This window comes from Martes martes (genome assembly GCF_963455335.1).
Source record: "Martes martes genome assembly, chromosome: 18".
Taxonomy (NCBI): domain Eukaryota; kingdom Metazoa; phylum Chordata; class Mammalia; order Carnivora; family Mustelidae; genus Martes; species Martes martes.
In genome coordinates, this window is record NC_137906.1 from 28736248 (window position 1) to 28756869 (window position 20622).

General features: G+C 48.9%; 1 protein-coding gene across 1 annotated transcript in view; it reads right to left on the reverse strand.

Moving 5' to 3' along the window:
- Positions 1 to 19241: 19241 nt before the first annotated feature.
- Positions 19242 to 20622, reverse strand: part of LOC308359463 (BOS complex subunit NOMO1) — a 56462-nt gene continuing 55081 nt past the window's right edge. The window contains exon 31 of the mRNA XM_080830520.1: positions 19242 to 19876. Coding sequence (XP_080686646.1) covers positions 19745 to 19876 — 132 coding nt within the window. The 3' untranslated portion in view covers positions 19242 to 19744. The remainder of the gene's footprint in view (positions 19877 to 20622) is intronic.

The following is a 20622-nucleotide window of genomic DNA, read 5'->3' on the forward strand; positions in this document are numbered from 1 at the left end:
CTTCTAATCTTTTCACTCTACTCTCCTCCCTGGTGGTGCCACGTGATGGATCCTGACGACTCCAGGTGTTAAACCAGGAGCAGATGCTTCCAGCGGGGGGGGGGGGGGGGGGGGGAGCAAATGGGAGTAGAGGGATATGGATGAAAGAGTCCACGAGTGCAATCTTCAGCGCCCGTCACCCTCTTCTCTTCATCTGGCCACCTCAGCCCTGCAGTGGGCTTGCTTCTTAACCTCAGGCTGTAGCCTGTTGCTCGAGGTCATTCAGAAGGCGAGCCGGCCGGCCGGACAATGGCAAGCTGCTCACCCCTCCCCCGTCCTGCCCTTTTTGAGGATGCAGCTTGAAGAGGGTATCGTGGTGTTGATACCACGTGGAGCGCACACGTGACCGAACCCCACCGGGGTCTCTAGAGAAACCCTGCAGGGGCTGGCCAGCAAGTGCCAATCTACTCGTTTTGTGGCCGCCCCGGCCAAGCCTCCTCGGTAAGTTCCCTCGCCTTTTAAAACCGCCGCCTACCCTTCTGGAGTGGCCTGCCTCTTCCTGCGGCCTCTCCCTTGCCTTCAGGGGCCACTTTCGAATTTCACTGTGGGAAGTGCCCGGGTTAGGAGCCCCCACAGCTTACCCTCAGACCAACCTCCACCTTCTCAAACCCTAGGAAGCCACCTCATCTCCCGCCCACAGCTCAAGCAAGCCCCACCTCTTCCTGTTTCCGAGGCCCTAGTGCCCGGCACTCATTTCCTGTCCGGAAGAAGCCGTCAGCCCTTGTGTCATTGGTGGAGCGTATTTGACTGTCAGGTTCTGCAACCAATGAGTGATCAAGTTGGTTCCACTCTCAGCCCACCAACCTCGCCTGAAGGACTCTTTCATCTTTCAAGAATCTCTGGGTGGTTTTTTGGTTGCGAGTGATGAAAGCCCGACTCATCGGAAGGATACTGAAGAATCTGTAATTATTACTGTTACTTTAATGGTTACTGTTACTATTAGATATAACATTGTTATTATTTGACATAATATTAGTAGTAGTATATTAAATTATTAGTAGGTGAAATAACACGCTACTGTTATTTCTATTATTAGACAATAACAATATTACAGTGGTTCCAGTATCAGCCCCACTAACTTCTTTTGAAGGACTCTCCCGTCTTTGAAGACTCTCTCAGTGCTTTTTGTTCCAAGTGGTAGAAGCCCAATTTATCGGTAGGATACTGAAGAATCTTTTTTATTTTTATTTTTTAAGTAAGCTGCACACCCACTGTGGAGTCCAACATGGGGTTTGAACTCATGACCCTGAGATCCAGATCTGAGCTGAGATCCGGTCAGGTGCTTAACCAACTGAGCCACCCAGGCATCCCTAGGATCTTTAATTATTACGATTACTACTTTAATTATTACTATTACTAGTAGATATACTACTGTTATTTATTAGGTATAATAATAGCATTGATTAGTAGATTATAATTATTAAATATAATAATATACTATTAGATATAATATTATTATCACGGTTACCAGGTGCTGTAAGGGGTAGAGGAAATGGGGAGCTGCTGGCATAGGGTACAAACTTCCAGTTATAAGACAATATGTTCTGGGAATCTAATATACAGCATGGTGATTATAGTTAATAATACTGTAGGGGAGCCTGGGTGGCTCAGTCAATTAGCAGCCATCTTGATTTCAGCTCAGGTCATGATCTCAGGGGCTTGGGTTTTAGCCCCAGGCTCCACCTTTGGTGAGGGGTCTGCTTGAGGATTCTCCCTCTCTCTCTTGCTCTGCCCCTCACCCCCCCCCCACTAAAATAAATAAATAAATCTTTAAAAAATAATAATACGGTATTCTATACTTTAAAGTTGCTAAGAGAGTAGATCTTACATGTTCTCACCACAAAAAAGAACTGGTAGTTATGGGACATCAGGGTGAAGGTGTCACCTAATGATATGGTATTAATGATTTTGTGCGATATATAAGTATCACATCAGCACATTGTATACCTTAAACTTATGTCATATGTCAATGATATCTTGATAAAGCTGGGGGAAATAAAATTATATAGAATTAGTAATAGTAGATATAATAACATTATTGTTATTATTATTAGGAGGAAGAGAAGAAAGAAGAGAAGCGACATTTATGAAGCATTTAATACCTCGCAGGTGATAGTCCAAGCACTTCGCTTGTATCTCTTTTTTGTCTCACAACCACCCTGTAAGGTAGGTATTCTGATTGATCCCATGTTACAGGATTACAAAAACCTCTGTCACACACCTAGTCTGTGAGTCGGGATTTGAACCCAGATGGGCTGGCCTCAGAGGCTGCACCCATCACCATTAGACTATAATGAAAGGGAAAGTAACCGCAAGAGCAGAAGTGTGAAACCGAGCACTTGAATTTCAACAGTATGTACTCTTCAGCTCTGCTTCTGTCAATTTTTTCCTTCTCAGAGAGGATGAGCTTCTGTTCTGTTGGCAGCGCTGAGGCTTCCTAGAACTGCCAGCCTCGTGACTCACAGCCTCCACCACAGAGAAGGACTAACTGACACACTCTCCATTTCCAAGCTCAAAATCCCAAGAAGGGCTCTGATGAGACCCTAGAATGGGTCATGTGCCAACTCTGGGCCAGTCACCTATGGCCACGGGGCCAGAGTACTATAGTTTCAGGGCTTTGGTGTCAGATCAGTCAACAGCAGGCAGGAGCAAGGAACCCACTAGGGGGTCAACATGGCAGGGATGAGAAAGGGGTAAGAGCCATTCTCATGAGAAGGGAGATGTGTTGGGGACACTAGCATTTATTTATTTCATCCGGAGAAGAAGGGAAGCTTGCAAGGAGGCCTCACTGGGAAAAAGCCAGTTAGCCAAGAATTGAGGCCTGCCCAGCTGTGCCCTTCTGACATCTGGTCCAGATGCTGGCCATCACTGCTTCAGAACTGCACGTGCAGCTTTAACGAGGAACTAAAGAGAACAGTCCTCCAGGACTCCCAGGAAGGGGCATTAGCTTGCATGACCATCTTGCTCTGCCTGCCTGCATGAAATATGAAGGGGGTCTTTGAAGACACATCCAGAGTGTTTAGCAAATGCTCCAGAACCGCTCATCTGAAAACACCCCAAATGAACGCCGGACTCCTTGTGTGATCTGTTTTGGTCCACAGTTGCCGTTTGGGCCGGAGGTGGGCTGAATTGACATTGACTTCCACATCATCCTATTGGTCAGTTTTGTTGCCTTCTTCCAACCCTGCCCCCTCACTCCTGATTTCCATCTTAAGACCCCCAGGGCATGTGGGGGCAAGAAAGCAGGCTCTACAACTGGTCAGAAGTGGGTGTGAATCGTGGTGTTGCCACCGACCAGCTTGGGTGATCTTGGGCGAGCTCTCCAACCTCTCTGGACCTCAGTTTTCCCACTGGTAAGTGGAGCTAGGAATGTCTGCCTTGGAAGGCAGTTAAGAGAATTACAGATGACATAGGGAAAGTTCTAGAGTAGTCGGGAGAGAATGACTATGTTGCAGTGTTGGATAAATCCCCAAATATCAGCAGCCTGGTGCCATAAAGGTTTTTTCTCATTCGTTCCCATCCACAAGAGGAGCCCTTCTGTGGTAGTAAAGAACATACCCAAGTCACCAAGAGATGTTAATACCAACAGAGGTCAGATGGACAGACATACAAAGCCTGTTGGTGTCACTGAGTCCCTAGTCTCCGGTGCGTGCAACAATTCCTTCCGTTCCAGAAGCCACTTCAACCTAGCTTTGCTTCGACATGCTCTGGGTAGGTTTGGTCACATGTAACAGAAGGAGATACAACCAGTCCGGTGAGACACAGGGGATGATAACAGACCCCTTGCTGAGTGCTCACTAGGTACCAGGCACTGCCAATTGTGTTTCCTGAGCACACCCCAGGCACTGTTCTAGGCACTTCAAAGCAGACCAATTTTTAGGGTCAGCTTCACACCTCCCCCATGCCGAGTTAACCTTCACCCCTGCCTGTGAGTCAGTTATTAATGCCCCATGTCTAAATTAGGTAACCGAAGCCCAGAGACATTAAGTCATATGCAGCCTTAGTTGGGGCTTCCCCAGAAACAGACATGAGGCAAGGATTCGAGTACAAGTAGTCGATTAGGGAGGTGCAGAAGATACCTGTGGAGAAGTAGGGATGCGACCTAGGGAAGAGAGGCAGCCAACCACAGCCTGTTCTCGAGACATCTCCGGCTGGGGGCTCTGCAGCTTCGTTGTGTTGGGAAACATCGTATGTCAGTGAGAGACATGTATCTCAGAGACCCCCGGCCAGGAGGCAAGGGAGCCAGGTACATACCCACCTGTCAGTCATAGGCTGGGGGATGCTTTGAGGAACAGTAATTCCCAGATGCTGCCAGCCTGCCCTCTGCAAGGACAGAGTTGCATTCCAGAGCTTTGGAGAAAGCCCTCAGACAAGGAGAAGAGATACACCAGCCCCTGGAAGTTGACCTTACTGATGGAGCAACGCACTAGCAGAAGTGGGGGGGGGGGTCAATGTTTTCTCCCAGGGCGCCGGGGTGGTTCAGTTGGTTGGGTGTCTGCCTTCGGATTGGTCATGACCCCCAGGATCCTGGGATCAAGCCTCATGTCAGGCTCCCCTGCTCAGCGAGAATCTGCTCCTCCCTCTGCCCCTCCCCCAACAAACACTCATGCTCGCTCTCTTGCTCTCTGTCTGAAATAAATGAATGAAATTTAAAAAAAAAAAAAAAACAAACCTGCTTCTCCAGACTGGGGAGGAGAAAGAGTCCAGATTTATGTTTGCTGATTCCTCTGGTATAAATATTCCCAGGATGTCCAATTTCGAACTACCAGAGTGATGTCCGTTGGCTTGCAATGTTCCTGAAAATGTTTGCAAAATTCCTGAAAATTTGCCAGTTGACTCTTGGGAGCCAGTACTCGTCTAATCCAGCACATGGAGAAGCCAGAGGGTTGTGGGTAGGGCAAGAGGGGTGCCTTCTACACATGCCTGAGTCCCGCAGCTACTGAGAGGACCCTGGGGATTCTTCAACACAGTAGGGTATGACCCCCAAATCTGTGGTCTTTACATTCTACCATAGTGGAATCCTTATTCCCTTTTAGCCTGAGGCTGGGCATAGATGGTGGTGATGAACAAGCACTGGGGAAGGGAAAGGAAAAACTGGTGCTTTTTATATTATATGTATATATTATATAATATAATATATATTATTTATAATAATATATTTATGTATTATTTTTATATTTATATTAATACAGAGAGGGACTTTCTGAATCGTCCAGTCTGACCCCAGATTGAATGCTAGGCTCTTCCTGATAGTATCCCATCTCCATGACCATCCAACATCTCCTTGCACATCTCCTGTGACGGGGAGCTCACCACTTCTCCAACAAAGGACCAGCTACGAAGAGTCCCACACCACCAGACCCTCTCACGGGCGATTCAGGCAGGCAACTGCCTGTTAAGGCAAAGTCATTTCACTGTGTCCAAGCCAATGGATGGACTCGGTGCTGGAGGAAAGCACTTGAAGAATGAGCAAGCCGCTGGATCGGACACATCCCTCAGATGAAGTGCCTGGTCCCTGACCAACTTAAGCAATGGCTCCTTTTGTCAAAGCCACTCACCAAAAGGGAGACTATTACATGATAAATGCTGGCCTGGGTCAGACCAATGAAGCATCACGCACAGGGTTCTCTCTCTGACAGGGCTCCGTGACTTCCCCCAGGCTGAGAAATGAAGGCAGTGCTCTGACGTGCCTGTGCATGAGAATCACCAGAAAGCTTCCCGGGCCTCTCCCCCAGAGAGCCCCACTCGGTAGGTCTGGGGCAGGTCCCGAGAGTCTGCATTTCTCTCCGGCTCCCAGGTGGTGCTGATGTAGCATTCCCCCCGCACCTTGTCATCACTGACTGGAGCGGGGGCCGGGAGCCGTCACTGGCCAGCTACCTCGGGGAGCCCCGGAGCCCTAGCCCACACCATGCCCCAATGCCACGGGGCACAGAAAAGAAAAAGCAAAGATCCCAAGCTGCAGGCAAACAAGCGTCTCCTAAGTATTAATGTGAATGTGGTTCAAACACTTCCGCAGACATTCACTCAGCCCCTACTGGGCACCAGGCACAGGACTAGGCACTGGAAGGGGGAGAGACTACAACGGTCACTGAGCTCATGAGGGCTTTCCTCGGGGAGTTCGCAGTGAATGGAGGATCTCACATTCAGCCCCTGTGTACCTGGCCGTGTGCTGGGGGACAGGCACGCCGTGTTGAACAAAAGACCAGGCTCTGCTCGAACCCTTGGGAAGGAGGAACACTCCTCCACCCTCAACCAAGACTGGGAAATAAAGCAACTGAGTTAAGAGGAAAAGCGGACAGCCAGTGGATCAGACGGAACAGAGATGTTCAAAAGTCAGAGAAAGGCCCTTTAAAAGTATAAGACAGCAAGCTGGAGCTGCGGGCTTGGGAGGAGTGACATCTTTGAAGGGAACAGCAACAGAAGACTTTTGAGTATCCAAGGCCACCTGCCCTTTTGTGAGTGAGCCCCAGGGCTGGATGCTCACCCAGTCCTCCCGATAACACCAGAGGTGGGACTCTCGGCTGACCCTGGTTTGCAGTTAAGGAAAATGAGGCTCACCAGGAAGCACCACCAGGAAGCAGTGGGGCTTAGGGCTGTGTGGCCCCCAAGTCATACAGAGGCAGCACCCCTGTTGGCAGACAGCCCGGAGAGAGCCCCATGCATCAGGGACAGGTCAGACAGGGTGAGAATTCTCACCACAGCCAGGGAGGTGGTAGAGTAGCATGGCTTGTGACTAAGGTCAAATCCTGGCCTCATCACCCCTTAGCTTGACTCAGACAAGTTACTGGGGTTCGGGGCTGGAGTGACCACATTTCAAGCACCTGATTAGCACCCCCTCTGAAGACTGTAACGTTAAAACTTGCCATACGTCCCTGACCTTTCTCCAGAGTCATCTATGAAGAACAGAAGGGTCCCCCAGGCAGGGCCATGTCAACTCATGTCACCTTAACCTCCACAGCACATCCTGTGTCCATCTGCTTCTCCGCATTTCCATGTCCACCATGCTGGTCCAAGCTGCCATCATGTCTCCTCTGGTTTAATCCAGTGACCTCCTGGCTGGTCTCCCTGCCTGGGCTCTTAATCCCCTGCAGCAGAGATCAGCCAGTGATGGCCCTTGGGTCAAATCTGGCCAGCCACCTGTGTTTGTAAATACATTTTTGTTTTGGAACAAAACCAGATCCATTCATATATGTCCATCCAGGTCTGTCTTCCCACCACAATGGCAGACCTGAGTAGTTTCCAGAGAGACCAGACACGGGCCATGAGGCCTAAAGTGTATGTGTATGTGTCCTGGCCTTTGGTAGGGAAAGTTTCCAATCTCTGCCCTGCAGTCCTTTCTCCCCACAGTCATCCTTCTGAAATGGCAATCAGATCATTTTCCTCCCCCACTCATGATCCTTCAGTGGTTTCCAGGGGCCATTAGACAAATCTTGGGTCTCATAGATGAGTCTCTGCAGACTCATAGGTGATCTCCTTCCTGTTGAGGTCACTGGTCTTGTCTCTCCTCACTTGTGCCCATCAGGCTGTCCTAACTGCTATTTCTTGACCACCTCCCCCTTCTTATTCCTACCTTGGGGCCTCTGCATGTGCTGTCCTCTCAGTCTGGAAAGTTCTTCCCTCTGCTCTTTAGATGGCTGGCTCCTTCTCATCACACAGGGCTCAGGTTGAATGCCACCTTCTCAGAAAGGCCTTCTCTGAATACCGGCCCCAATCTAGAAGAGCCCCAGTCATCATCCCATCACCCAGTCCTGTTTTCCTCCTGGCATGTCTCACTAACAGAAGTGGTTTCCTTTACCACTTTACCTTTACCATCAAGTGTGTTACTTGACCAATGTCGACCTTCCCACTAGAATATAAAGTTCCACAAGGATGAGGTCTTTGTCTTTTTTTATTCACCATACACCCGGGGTGTAGACAACTGCCTGGCACATTACAGGTACTCCCTAAGTTTTTGTTCACCGATTAAATGGTCTTGTCACTCCCAAAGACAAAACAAAGGGTTTAAATTATAGCAGGTGTGACTTAGGCCAAATACACACACACAAACACTTCCTACCCAATGATTGAGACCTGGGAAAGGCTATCATAATAAACTGAAGAACCATTTCACAACAACGAAATGAGAAAAAAACCTATTGCCCCCAATGCTGGCAACACTACGAGTATCATCATAGATGGCCATGAGCCCTTTGGAAAGCAATAAGGTAATCAGCATCAAAAGCCATAAAAAGGCTCACTCATTCAACTTGGTATTCCCACTCCTGAGAATTTAAAGAAATAATTCAACAGTACCAAAGGTTTTTTTGCATAAAGGTGTTTACTGTTTTATTATCTGAAAAAACCCAGAACAAGTTAACTGTCCAACCTCAGTGTACACAGCCCATAACCATCATCATTAGGAAACTCGGTGGAGCCACACAGAAAAAGGATTATGATAAATGAAAGAAATAAAACTAGAATATATGTTACGGCTCTGAGTACAAAAACTACTTATGAACAAGGACTAGAAGAGAGCAAGAAATTATGATAATACTTACTATGTGCGGCGGAGACTGCAGGCCGCCCATCAGTGTTGGTCCTTCCTTTCTTGCGGGCACACAGCTCATCAGATTTCCCAGCAGCCCTTGCACCCAGGGAGCTGAGCTCAAGTCAATGGAATGGGAATGGAACCGATGTACCACTTCCTGTTCTGGTCTATCAAATTCCAGGGTGACCTGAGAAGCCACACGTTGGAGATGGCACATATGCTCTGTGATTCTGCCCCAAACAATGTGTGTAACCCAAACCAGGCCCTCCCTGTTCACCTGGGACCATCCTGAACTGTAACACACATCAGAAAGAAACTTCTGTTGTGTGTGCTCCATTCGGTTTGGGGTCTGTTTGTTACAGCAGGTTAGCCAACCCTAACTAACACATGGATACAATGCTTTATAGTTAATGGCTCTGGTTTTGGGGTCAGTGACACCACTTTGGATGATTTGTGTGCTCTTGTGAGGTCACGTACCTGCTGTGAAACTCAGTTCCTTCATCAGTGTGAGAATCAAATGAGGAAAGGATGGTAAATTCCTTAGTCCTGTGCCTGAGATAGTGAATGTGCTCAGTTGTTGGTTCCAAGGGTTCCATCCGGAAGCACAGCTACATCCTGCCCTTCCTTGGATTTTGGAGACATTTGCCCTAAGCTAGGTCAAGCTGGGTCTCTAACCCTTGCAAACATGAGTGCCGATTAATACCACACCACTCGAAACATTCATGTCTTCCCCCAACCCATCCCCCGGGCTGAGGTGGTCCAGACTGGGCAAACCCAGAGAGAGGCTAGCTCTCCCCGAGTCAGGCTTAGGAAGGAGCCAGTGGCCAGTAACTGATCCAATCTCCTCTGTACCTTAGTGGCAGCCCCAGGTCCAGAAAACAGGGTGATCCCAAAGCAGCCTGTCCCAAGACGTGGTCCCCTCCCAGTGCTCACTCAGGTCAGGCTGTGCTATTTTCCTGGATGGAAAAGTCACAGACCAGCAGGAAGTGGTCAGTGAGCTGTGCCCAGGCTGAGAACATTTTCCAGACCAGATGGCATCTCTGGCAGGCCCTCAAAGCCAGCAGAGGCCAAGTGGTGCCCAAGAGGCCAAGAGGCCCAATATGGTGGGGATGGTCAAGAGTCCCAATGAATAAGGCATCCCAGTGCCCTCCTCGTTTGCCAGCTGGCCCCCACCTGAGGGTCCTAGAGCAGCCGATGGGCTGGGCCAGCCTAGGCAGATGCACCAGGCCAGAAGCGAGACTCATGTGGGCACACACACACACACACAACCCCACACGTAAGTGCATGGACACAAAAGTAGTTGAGCTCACATATCACACATACAGATATACACCTTCCAAACTCAGTGCTTTCTGATAGCACAACAGACAACAGGCCATGGCATGGTGTGCAGGGAGCCCTGGAGTCTGATCCCAGACTTTTTTTTTTTGCATGTGTCAAGGGACAAAGATATTTGACAAAACCCTTGAGTCACATCTCCCACAGGGTCCCTGCCTCCCTGCAGACCCCACCAAACCAGCTCCATGCAGATGACCCCTCAGTCCCTTCCTCACTAGGACCCCCAGGGATGGACCACTCTTGTTCCAGAAAGATCTAGGTCTGTAACCACAAGACACTGATGGCCTTGAGCCAGACCTCCTAGAAGCAGAGCTGCAAATGGACTTGTGCAGATGTGGGTTTTTAAGGGAGGGCTTTCAAGAGAATGGATGTGAAGAGCCCAAGAAACAGAAGGGGACGGAACCAAGAGAAAATGTGCTCCGTATGGCCTGGCCTTGGTGTGATTCCGTTAGGAGCCCTTGATCCCAGGCTGCACCTCCATGAGGCAGGGGACAGCAACCCCTTTTGCTGTACCAATTAGTCCCTGGAGCATGGCATCCCCTTCGGGGTGAGGCGGCTCCCATCTGGAGAGGGCAATTCTCTGGAACAGGGGACAGCTGTGAGCTCGTAGCAGCCAGCGCTCACAGCAGGAAGGGAAAGGTGGCCAGGTAAAGGGGAGCTGGGTAGGGCTTCAACTGGTGTCTGTGCTTGAGTAGACAAGTGAAATTGTCTGACGCTGTGAAAGGAAGAGGAGAATTTGTCTCTACCCAGGGATGACTTCTCAAATATTGAACATCTGTCATGGCATGGGCATGGACCAATCAACCCCAATGGTTGGATGTAAAACACGGCCACAGCTACACCAGTGGATACCAGCTGAACGTCAGCCCTCTGTGAAGGGATGATTCCAGGCAGCAAGCCCCGTCGCAGTTGCTCTGGGAGCATCACTTGACCGAATCCTCAGAAGCTCCCTGCACTGCAACCATCATCCCCGTTTTACTACAGCACAGCCTAAGACCCGGGGACAGGAGGCAGCTCAGCCAAAATCAAACAGCCCAGGAAATAACAGACACAGGACTTGCACTTGCATCTGGCTGGCTCCAAAGCCAGTAAAAATTTCTACCCTGCCTCACTGGCTTGAAGGAGATTTAAAAAGAAAGCTAGCAAAAAGAGCCCTGCTTCCAAGAGACGTGAGGGTCCTCAGTGATGCTGGGATCATGATTTTATTATGTTCAGAGGGGAATGGAAGGGACAGGAAACAAGCAATGTGTGATCTCCTGTCATGTCAAGAGACGTTCTTTTCAGAGAAATGTACATTTCACAGAATCAATATGCTCCAAAGCCTCAGAAAGCCGATGAAGACATACAGCCCCGACCCCTGCACGTGGGAGCTCTGTTACGACAGACAGGAGAAATTAAATTGAATCATCTGGAGCAAGTAGGTTGTAAACATTCAATATTAATGATCCATTGCAGTCCCAAAGAACCTCAGGCTTTGCCCAGCTGTGTGCTCGGTTGTTAAAAGACTGACTTGTCCCGAGATGGGGATTCCTCACCCTTCCCGCTTAGGGATGATGACAGAACCTGGGTCCCCCTGCAGGACCAGACAGATAGTAAATATTTTGTGGGCCATCTGATCTCTGCTGCAACGACTCAGTTCTGCAGTTGTCACTCAGAAGTAGCCACAGACAATACAGAAGTGAATGACCATGGCTGTGTTCCAATAAAACTTTATTGACAGAAGGGTGGCCAAATGGATTTAACCCTCAGGCTATAGCTTGCTGACCAATGCCTATCTTCTCCTTGGCATTTTCGGGTACAACAGTGAGTGCAGTCGGCATGCTGGGCCATTTCCTGACTTGGGTTTTTTGTCTCTTACCTCAGGGCCATTGGCAATGGGAGGGTCAGGTGACAGAGCTTAGATGGTATGATATAAATCCATGCTCACAAACTAAAGCAGGTAACACAAATACTAGCTTGAGCATATGACACTGCTGGTGTTCAACCTTTTTTTTTCTTCATCTAAGATGGCAGAAGAGATGACTTATTGTACATGTGTTACATTCAGCCACAAATGAAAACAGAATTTAGTCTCAAAAGTCACAGGTCCAAGGCAAAGACCAAAAGGGACTGTTTTGGTATGAGCCAAGGTAGGTGTGTCAAAGGTGATCATTGCAGGGCGCCTGGGTGGCTCAGTCAGTTAAGCGTCTGACTCTTGATCTTAGTTCAGGTCTTGATCTCAGGGTCAAGCCCTACATTGGGCTCCACGCTGGGCATGGGGCCTACTTAAAAAAAAAAAAAATGGTGGTCATTGCCTTCAGATGGAGATGGATGTTGTTGATCCACTGAATCAAGTTCTAGAAAGTAAACATGCAGTCCAACAATTTGCACCAGTGTCCCTGCCCCTGGCTTTCCTCATTTCTGCTTCTGTAGCACAAGCTAGCACTTTTTTTGGACCTCTTCCTCCTCTTTCTTCTTTTTCAATTTAGCCTGTGCATTTGCTTCTTTCTCCACTTGGCTCTCATGGTGTGGAGGTTTCCAAGAAGATGTTGCGAAGGCTGAGAGCTCAAGTTTTTTTTTTTTTTTTTAATAGATGTTTAAACTTTTCACTTTATGATGGTTTCAGGAAAATGGTGAAGATAGTACACAGAATTCCCATGTGCCCCACATATTAATGCATTATTATTATTAACTAAAGTCCATATTTATTCAGACTTTCTTAGTTTTTATCTAATATCCTTTTCTTTTCTACCCCAGGATACCATGTTGATGACCTTGATACTTTTGGGGAATACTAGCCAGGTGTTTTGTTGAAATGTCTCTTGACTGGGACGTGTCTGATATTTTTCTCATTAGATGAGACTTGGGTGTTTTGAGGAGAAAGATCCCAGAGGAAGTCTCATTGGCATTACTTCGTGTCAAGGGTATACACTCTCAAGATGACTTATTGCTTTTGACCTTGACCTTGACCACTTGGCTGAGGTTGTGTCAGTTTTCTTCACTACAAAGTTATTCTTTGTCCCCCTTTTTCACATAGTCCCCTTTGAAAGGAAGCCATTATGAGAAGTCAACACTTGAGTGGGGGTTAGCCTCCATCTCCTGGAGGATGTACATAAATACGTAAAACACGAATACGTAATTATAAGACAGATCGTCTCTTCTCCACCATTTATTTACTTCTTCATTTATTTATATCAATACAGAATCACAGGTACTTCTTTTATACTTTGGATTATAATCCAATGCTACTTTATCTTGTTGTTCAGACTGTTCCAGCTTTGACCACTGGGAGCTTATTCAGTTTGCTCTTGTGTCCCTGGGGGGGATATCCCCATCAAGGCAGCGTTTTGTTTTGGTTTGTTTAGCACTTCCTTTTATGCTAAAGGAAAGCACAAAAAGTCAGAAAACACCTACTTTCTAACCCTACAAGATGCTCCTGGCTCATCTTATATATTTCCTACCCCCAGCCTAGAATTAGACATTTCCCAAGGGACCCTCATTCCTTTTATTGGAGAATGGTGTTTATTAGAGAATGAAGATCTGGGCACTAGGTGTTGGTTACTACTGGGATGTCATTCCTTCTAGCCTCCCCTCAGCTGAAAGAGCACGGAACCTATGTGTATGCACATACGTATAAATACTTCTACATGCAACGTGAGTTCATCCTGTGTCTCCAACTCCATTCCCACATGGATCATTCTAGCTATCTCTTTGTAGCCTGTCACCATCTGCTCCAATAGTGAGAAAACTACCTCCCGCCATCCACCATCCATTTATTTGTTTAATTTCAGTATACATGTAAGATGGGTTGGCTAGTCAACCATTTTTGACCTATAAAATGGGTGGTTTCATATGGCTCATCCTAAAGAGAAGACAGGCCTGAGTTGCTGACATGGTCTCTGTATGAGTCCATATGGATTGATCACGACCAGTATTATTACTAATGAGGACTCATTCGTTCATCACTGAGTAGAGAGGGCACCAACCACTCCCCCCACCTCAGGGGCCACTTCCTCATGGTTTCTTTGGCAGTTCCTTCCTCCTGCCTTTCCCCTCAAGATTACACTATCCCAGGGCATGGCCTCTTGGCTGCTCCTCCAACTCATGAAGCTCATTTCCTCTTCAGGGCCTTTGCAGTTACGGACCCCGCCCCCTGAGCCACTCTTCCTGCAGATAGTGGCATAACTGATTCCTTCTCTTCATCAGGACTAAGCTTAAAGCTCACCTCCTCACAGTGGCCTTCCCTGATAGCAGCCACCCTCTACCACATCACCTGTTCCACTTTAATAACACTTATCATTATCCAAGAAATTTCATTTACATCAGCATTCTGCTTCAGGGGAGTTGTGGCCTGGTTGCTCTTTCTCACCCCTAAATCCCCAGTACACAGAACAGTGCCAGGCACAGGCTAAATGCTCAGTGAATACACGCTAAACAAATTAACGACTCCCCCTAAAGATCAAACTTTACAAAGTACCCACTAGACTAGAGGTCAACAAACCCTTCCTACAAAGGGCCAGAAAGTATTTCAGGCTTTCAGTAAGTATGTAGGCCATACAGTCTTTGCCACAACTACTCACTTCTGCCACTGTAGCCACAGACAATCTGTAAATGAACAGGGGTGACTGTGTTCCCATGATGCTTTAGCTACAAACACAGGTGGCCAACCAGATTTGGCCCCAGGGCTATAGTTTACAGACCCCTGCAGTCAACCAATCCAAGTCTTAGAACTCTTCATATGTGAACGGATCTTTGCCACTATAATTGAGTATCAGTCATCACTCAGAGGAGGCATTCTTGCAAGTGTACAAGGAAAGTAGCATTTTTAGTCGGCAGCAAAATGTTCTATTCCTGCCCACCCCAGCCCAGGAAAAGGAGGCAAGAGAGGCCCATCCCAACTTTGACCACTCAGCAGCTGCTGGCCACCTCTTCCTCTCAGCTCAAAGAGTCATCACAGGGTGAAAATGCAGCAGCTGTGGGCCTCCTTCTCCTTGCCAGTGGCTCCCCTGCAGAGACTAGACAGGGAGGGCTGGCATCAGTCTCTGGGGGTTTGGATTCTGCACAGATCTGGGGACCACTTGTTCTAATGCATTCACCTGTTTTACAAAATCTTCAAATTCCAAAAAGCAAATGCAAGTGAGGCTACTGTTTTCATCTATACAGTGGAAGAGTGAAAAAAAAAAATCCATTCATCCAAAAGGATATGAAAACAGGTGGCATCTTAAATGACCCCACGTGTCCATTACAGCAGGTGTGCCATTAAAATGTTCATGATCTAACCATGACCCCACCATTGTATCATGAAGCAGAAACACCTTCTCCCACTGAGAAGTGGGGAGGAACAGGTCACATCCTACCTTCCCCCACACCACCAAGTTCCAAGGTTGGAAAGGAGCCTCCTGGCCTAGCACACAGTAGATCTATGGTTGGATTAATTTCTCCCTCCTCTATGTCATGGTAAGGTCTTGGTCATTTTCCTAATGAGATAAAGCTCAAAATCGTGGGTGACTTCAACCAGGCTTTGTCATCTAGTCTTAAAGAAAGTGAAGCTGACTTCTCTTGGTTTTGCTCACACACCACCACCTACTTCTCTGGGAAACACACCGTTGGTCATGGCGACTACCAACGGCACAATGTAGGCCTGGCTCGGGTCTGCCAGGCCCTGGCAATTCTGTAGTTTGCCCCATTCCCCAGGGCTGACACATGTTGCCTCAAGGTGAAGTTCATTTTCTGTTGGACCTACAAATTGGGATGACAGAAGGTCTGACGCTGCTGGGTGACCGTGTTCCAAAGAAGCACGACTAGCAGAATTGGCAAAAGCAAAAGCCCAGACTCCACCCATAGTTAACTGTTGTCCTGTGTGCCTAACGACTGCTCCTGCCTCTCCCTCAGGGAGAGCAGAGACGGAGCAAACGGCCTGGGGCCTGGTTTTAACATCTGTTAGTCTGTCAGTTTCTACAAAGTGGTCTCTTAGAGCCCATCACGGAGTCCTGCCCATACAGCCTCAATGGAGCAAAGAGCAAGGTCAACACAGAAAGGGAAGCAGAGCTGGGAGACGAAGACAGACCCTGGATCCAGCCATGCCTAAAGCCCAGATTTCCCAATTACATGATCAATGTAATGATATCATGATCAATTACATGATCATGATCAATTACATCATCTCAATTACATGATCAACACAGCCCATGTTGCTCAAGCTAGTTGGAGTTGGGTTTCTATTACTTGAAACCCTGAGAGCTTAGACTAACACACAAGCAGAAATGCATCAGCTTGCTGGGAGTCTCTCAGTCACTGACCATCTGTGGAACAGTTCTGGTTATGTAACATTGGAGAACAAGTTACCCCAAAACTAAGAGGCCTAACACGATCATGTACGGTACTCACAGATTCTATGGGTCAGGATTTGGGAGGAGCTCGGCTGGGGAGCACTCATCTGTGGTCTCTGAAGGGGCCGCAGTCAGATGTCGCCTGGGGCTGCACCATCCAAAGGCTTGACTAAGACTGGAGGGTCACTTCCAAGGTGCCCCATGCAGGTGGCTGGGAGGCAGGGCGGGCTGCTACCCAGAGGACTGCATGAGGACCCCCACACCAGGGAGGCAGGCTGGCTGCACCCAAGAGCCAAAGTGGGAAGTATGACGCCTTTCCTGACCAAGCCTGAGAAGTCACATATCACCCCCTACTTCTGCCTCATTCCATCAACCACACCAGGCCAGCCCCAATCCAGCATAGGAAGGGACCACATAGGGTCCCTGGGGCCCCTCCTGAGGCTGGTAACTATCCCAAGTGCCTACCACATGCCGGGGGCTGGAAATGCAGGTGGCTAAGACAGGGTTCGCACCCGTCATGCATACTCAGCCTCAGACTCAACAGAATGCAACCACTTTGTCCCCCAGATCCTGACCAACTCTTCCCTTTGGGATGCTCCAGCTTTTAAGGAAAGGGAAATCCTATTAAGGAACTGGATTTAAGTATCCAGTCATATAGTTCTTTAGTCCCAGAAACAATGCTGACAGTCCCTCCATGACCCGACCCTCTGTTGCACACATTGCTACGTGTCGCCAGGCCCTTACTGACTTTACCATAGGTATGCCCATCTCTCCTGCACACAGTGTTCCTTCTCTAAACCCCTGAACTAGCCCCAGACAACCCAGCATGGAACCACACCATTGCTTTTGTGTAGCAGGGGGCAACAACTCTTGGGCCTGGGTTCAAATCCCAGCTCTACCACTGAGTAGCTGTGAGATCCTTGAGTCTCAGCGTCCTTCTCTGTAAAATGGGACTGAAACATGCATGCTTCACGACATCATGAAGATCCAATGAACCACGCATGTGGGGGCCCAGCAAGCACAGTGCCCTGCACAGGGCAGCCGCTCAAGGAAGGCGGGTCTTTCCCGCCAGTGTTCTTCCCCCAGGACAGCAATCACTCACCTTGGCCTACTCTCATGAATCTTCTTTCCTCACAGGGAGACCCTGCAGAGTTAACACAGGACTGCCTCCACCCTCTGCCCTCATGTGTACCCACAGACCCCGGCCCCCACCAACAATCCACGTGGGTGGCTTGGTAACATTCAAAACAAGGAAACCCACAGGAGCCGAGGGAAGCCAGGACCTGAGAATGACACTTCCCTGAAGGTATTCGGGGGTCCTCCGTGAAGTTTCATGGCCACTTCCATAAGCAAAAATGGGCAAGCGGTGGAGTGAAGAACCCACCATTTTGAACATTTAAGAAATTTCCCAGAGGGGGGGAAAAAAAAATCTTGGGGACCTTTTGGTCCCATTCAAAATCCTCTAACACCATTAACCTGTCCACCTCCCAGGGGGGAATCAGAAGAATTCTGTCCAGAGATTGCCCAAAAATGAGAAAATTACAGGCGACAGAGTAAGCCCACCTTTCAAGCGGCCTGAGAAATGCGTCCGCTTTCTCCCCACACCAGGAGCAGAGCCCTTTAGAAGTGCCAGCCACACCCCGGGTGACCCGTGACCAGCGGTGGGGGAACACTGCCACTTACCGGCGGCGGCCGGAACTGGCTGGAACATAGTGACATTTCCTATTATCTTCCACAATCTTAACCTTTACACCATGTCAATAAAAGGCCCCATTAACATTTAAAAGGGATGTTTCTGGGTGTCCACTTGGAATAAGAGTTAGAAAACACTCTGAGAATTGGATTATGTAGCTCATCTGTCCCAGATCTCGGAGAGTTGACTTCCTGTAGTAAAAGAGCAAACCCAGGAGGGGCGCCTGGCGGCTCCTTGGGCAGTGTCTGACTTCTGATTTCCACTCCTATCATGATCTCAGGGTCCTGAGATCGAGCCCCATGTCAGGCTCCACACTTGAGCATGAAGCTTGAGATTCATTCCCCGCCCCGCCACGTGCTTGTGTTCTCTCTCTCTCTCTAAAAAAGAAGAAAAGCAAACCCATAAAATGGCAAACAGCCAGGAGCCACCAGCTAGAAACACGGCAACCATCAAGGTGGCCACCAAGGCCCGGGAACCCCCAGGCTGACCTGCACCAGCGACCGACACCCAACCAGACCTTGCACCCTCCTTCTCTTCTCTCCATCCCCATCCTTCCAGACTTAAACAGCACGTCCAGGAAGGCCCCATAGCCCTCAGGGGGATTCAGACCCCTGCTCTGGGGCCCACACCTCCACGGCCACTTGAGCTTCCTCGGCCAGGAGGCCCTCAGGTCACCACACGACCCTTGTTCCCTGAGCGGCAGGTCTCCCACCCGGCAATGGGTGTGCTCTGCGAAGGCAGGCGCCGTGTGCCCACCGATCCACGCGTGCCTGCGTGTGCTGGTCCACTCCTTACAGATGCTCAGCCCACACCAAGTGCTAGGGATACAATGAGAAACGAAGCAGACATGGTCTGGGCCTGAGTGTCTCCGACTCCCGCCACCTTTGTGTCCCCAGTGCCGGTCAGCCACGGTGCTCAGTAAACGCTGGGATTTCCTGTGGATCCCTTACACAAACACGCAGGCTTCAAGCCTCACCCGTCCCACAGAGGCATTTTGTTCGGTTTGTGTGGTGTTTCAATAAACTGGTCACGAACATCTAAAATTTTTAGTTTCACCCAAAACATCATCTGACTTCTCTAGATACATGAATGTACCTTCCGACAGAGCACCGGTGAGCTGAGCCCCGAGGCTCCAGCGCCTTTAGATGGGGTGGGCACATGCCTCATGTTGCCACAAATCCTTCCCTCCCCCTTTTCTTCTACCACTGAAACCAGAGACGGCTGCCATGGGTCACTCCCCCTTGCCAAGCACTTTCCTGCCTCTCAAGGCAACGGTTTATGACCCCGGCTTTATGCTAGCGTCACCGAAGAGATACACCCAAGATGCACTACAACACACATAAACGGGGACTTTATTGATTTTTACCTCCTCACAAACCCTGCTAGTAGTAGCTACAGGCCGTGCGGTTTCCAGCAGGGATCGCAGACGCAGAGGGAAGTCAAGGGACAAGGCGAATCCGACAGGTCCTTCGTGAGCGGACCGAAACCTGTAGTTCACTGGAATTCCTGCAAACTGAATGCTGAAGATGAAGGGATACATTCTCACGCCACTAGCACAGCTTAAATACTTTTTGACAAAAAATAATAATAATAAATTATCTTCGACTCAGAAAATAAATTGTGCTCAGCAGAGTGACAGGAGGGTCCATTCATTGCATTGCACCGAGGGGCTGGACGGCGGGGGGCGGGGAGGGCAGAGCCCGGGCAGCAAGGGCCACGGCCGCGTGGGGCAGACGGCTCGAGCCGAGCTTGGTCGAATGCACGCTTGACACCAAGGGCAGGTGGCGGCCCCTTGGCGGTGGCCCGTCCCGACTGAGATGCACCTGCCCCTCTTCCTCCTCACGTCCGCCTTGTCTTCTGTTTCTTGGCTTGTCTCTTTGCATCTTCTGGGCCGCTATTGTCAGAGGCTGTCTGGCCAAGAGCTCGGACACCCTGCAGTCGACTTGTCAGCTGCAACAGCAAGGGAATGAGCTAGAAAGACAGAGAGAGAGAGTGAGAGAGGGGGATGCCGGGAGAACACCTCTGCCCAGAGGGACACTGGAACCTCACACGTCAGGGCACCTCCCTCTGTCCGGCCACCACCCAGGTTCCAGACAAAGCTGAGCTCTGTAATCGGGGGAGCGTCAGCAGAGACAGGGCCACCAAGCATTAGGGAAGATGTCACCAGAGGTTAATGGCCTTGAAAGGAGGCCTGGGATTTGACAAAGTACAGCACCCTTTCTTGATAAAAACCCTCAACAAAGTAGAGCTGGAAGGACCATACCTCAACATCATAAAAGCCACATACAAAAGACCCACAGCTGATATCGTCCTCATTGGGGAAAAACTGAAAGCTTTTCCTCTACGGGCAGAACACGACAGGGATGTCCACTCTCACCACTTTTATTCAACATAGTACTGGAACTCTTAGCCAGAGCGATGGGACAACAAAAAAGGAAGAAAAGGCATATAAATCGGCAAAGAAGAAGTCGAAGTTACACTAGTCACAGATGACATGATACTCTACGTAGAAAACCTATGTGACTCCATGACAAAATTGGTAGAACAGATACACGAATTCAGTAGAGTCAAAGGAAACAAAATCAATGCACAGAAATCTGTGGTCCTTCTATATGCCAATAATGACATAGCAGAAAGAGAAATCAAGATCTATTCCATTTACAATGGTACCAAAACCCCTAACATATCTAGGAATAAACCTAACCAAGGAGAAAAAA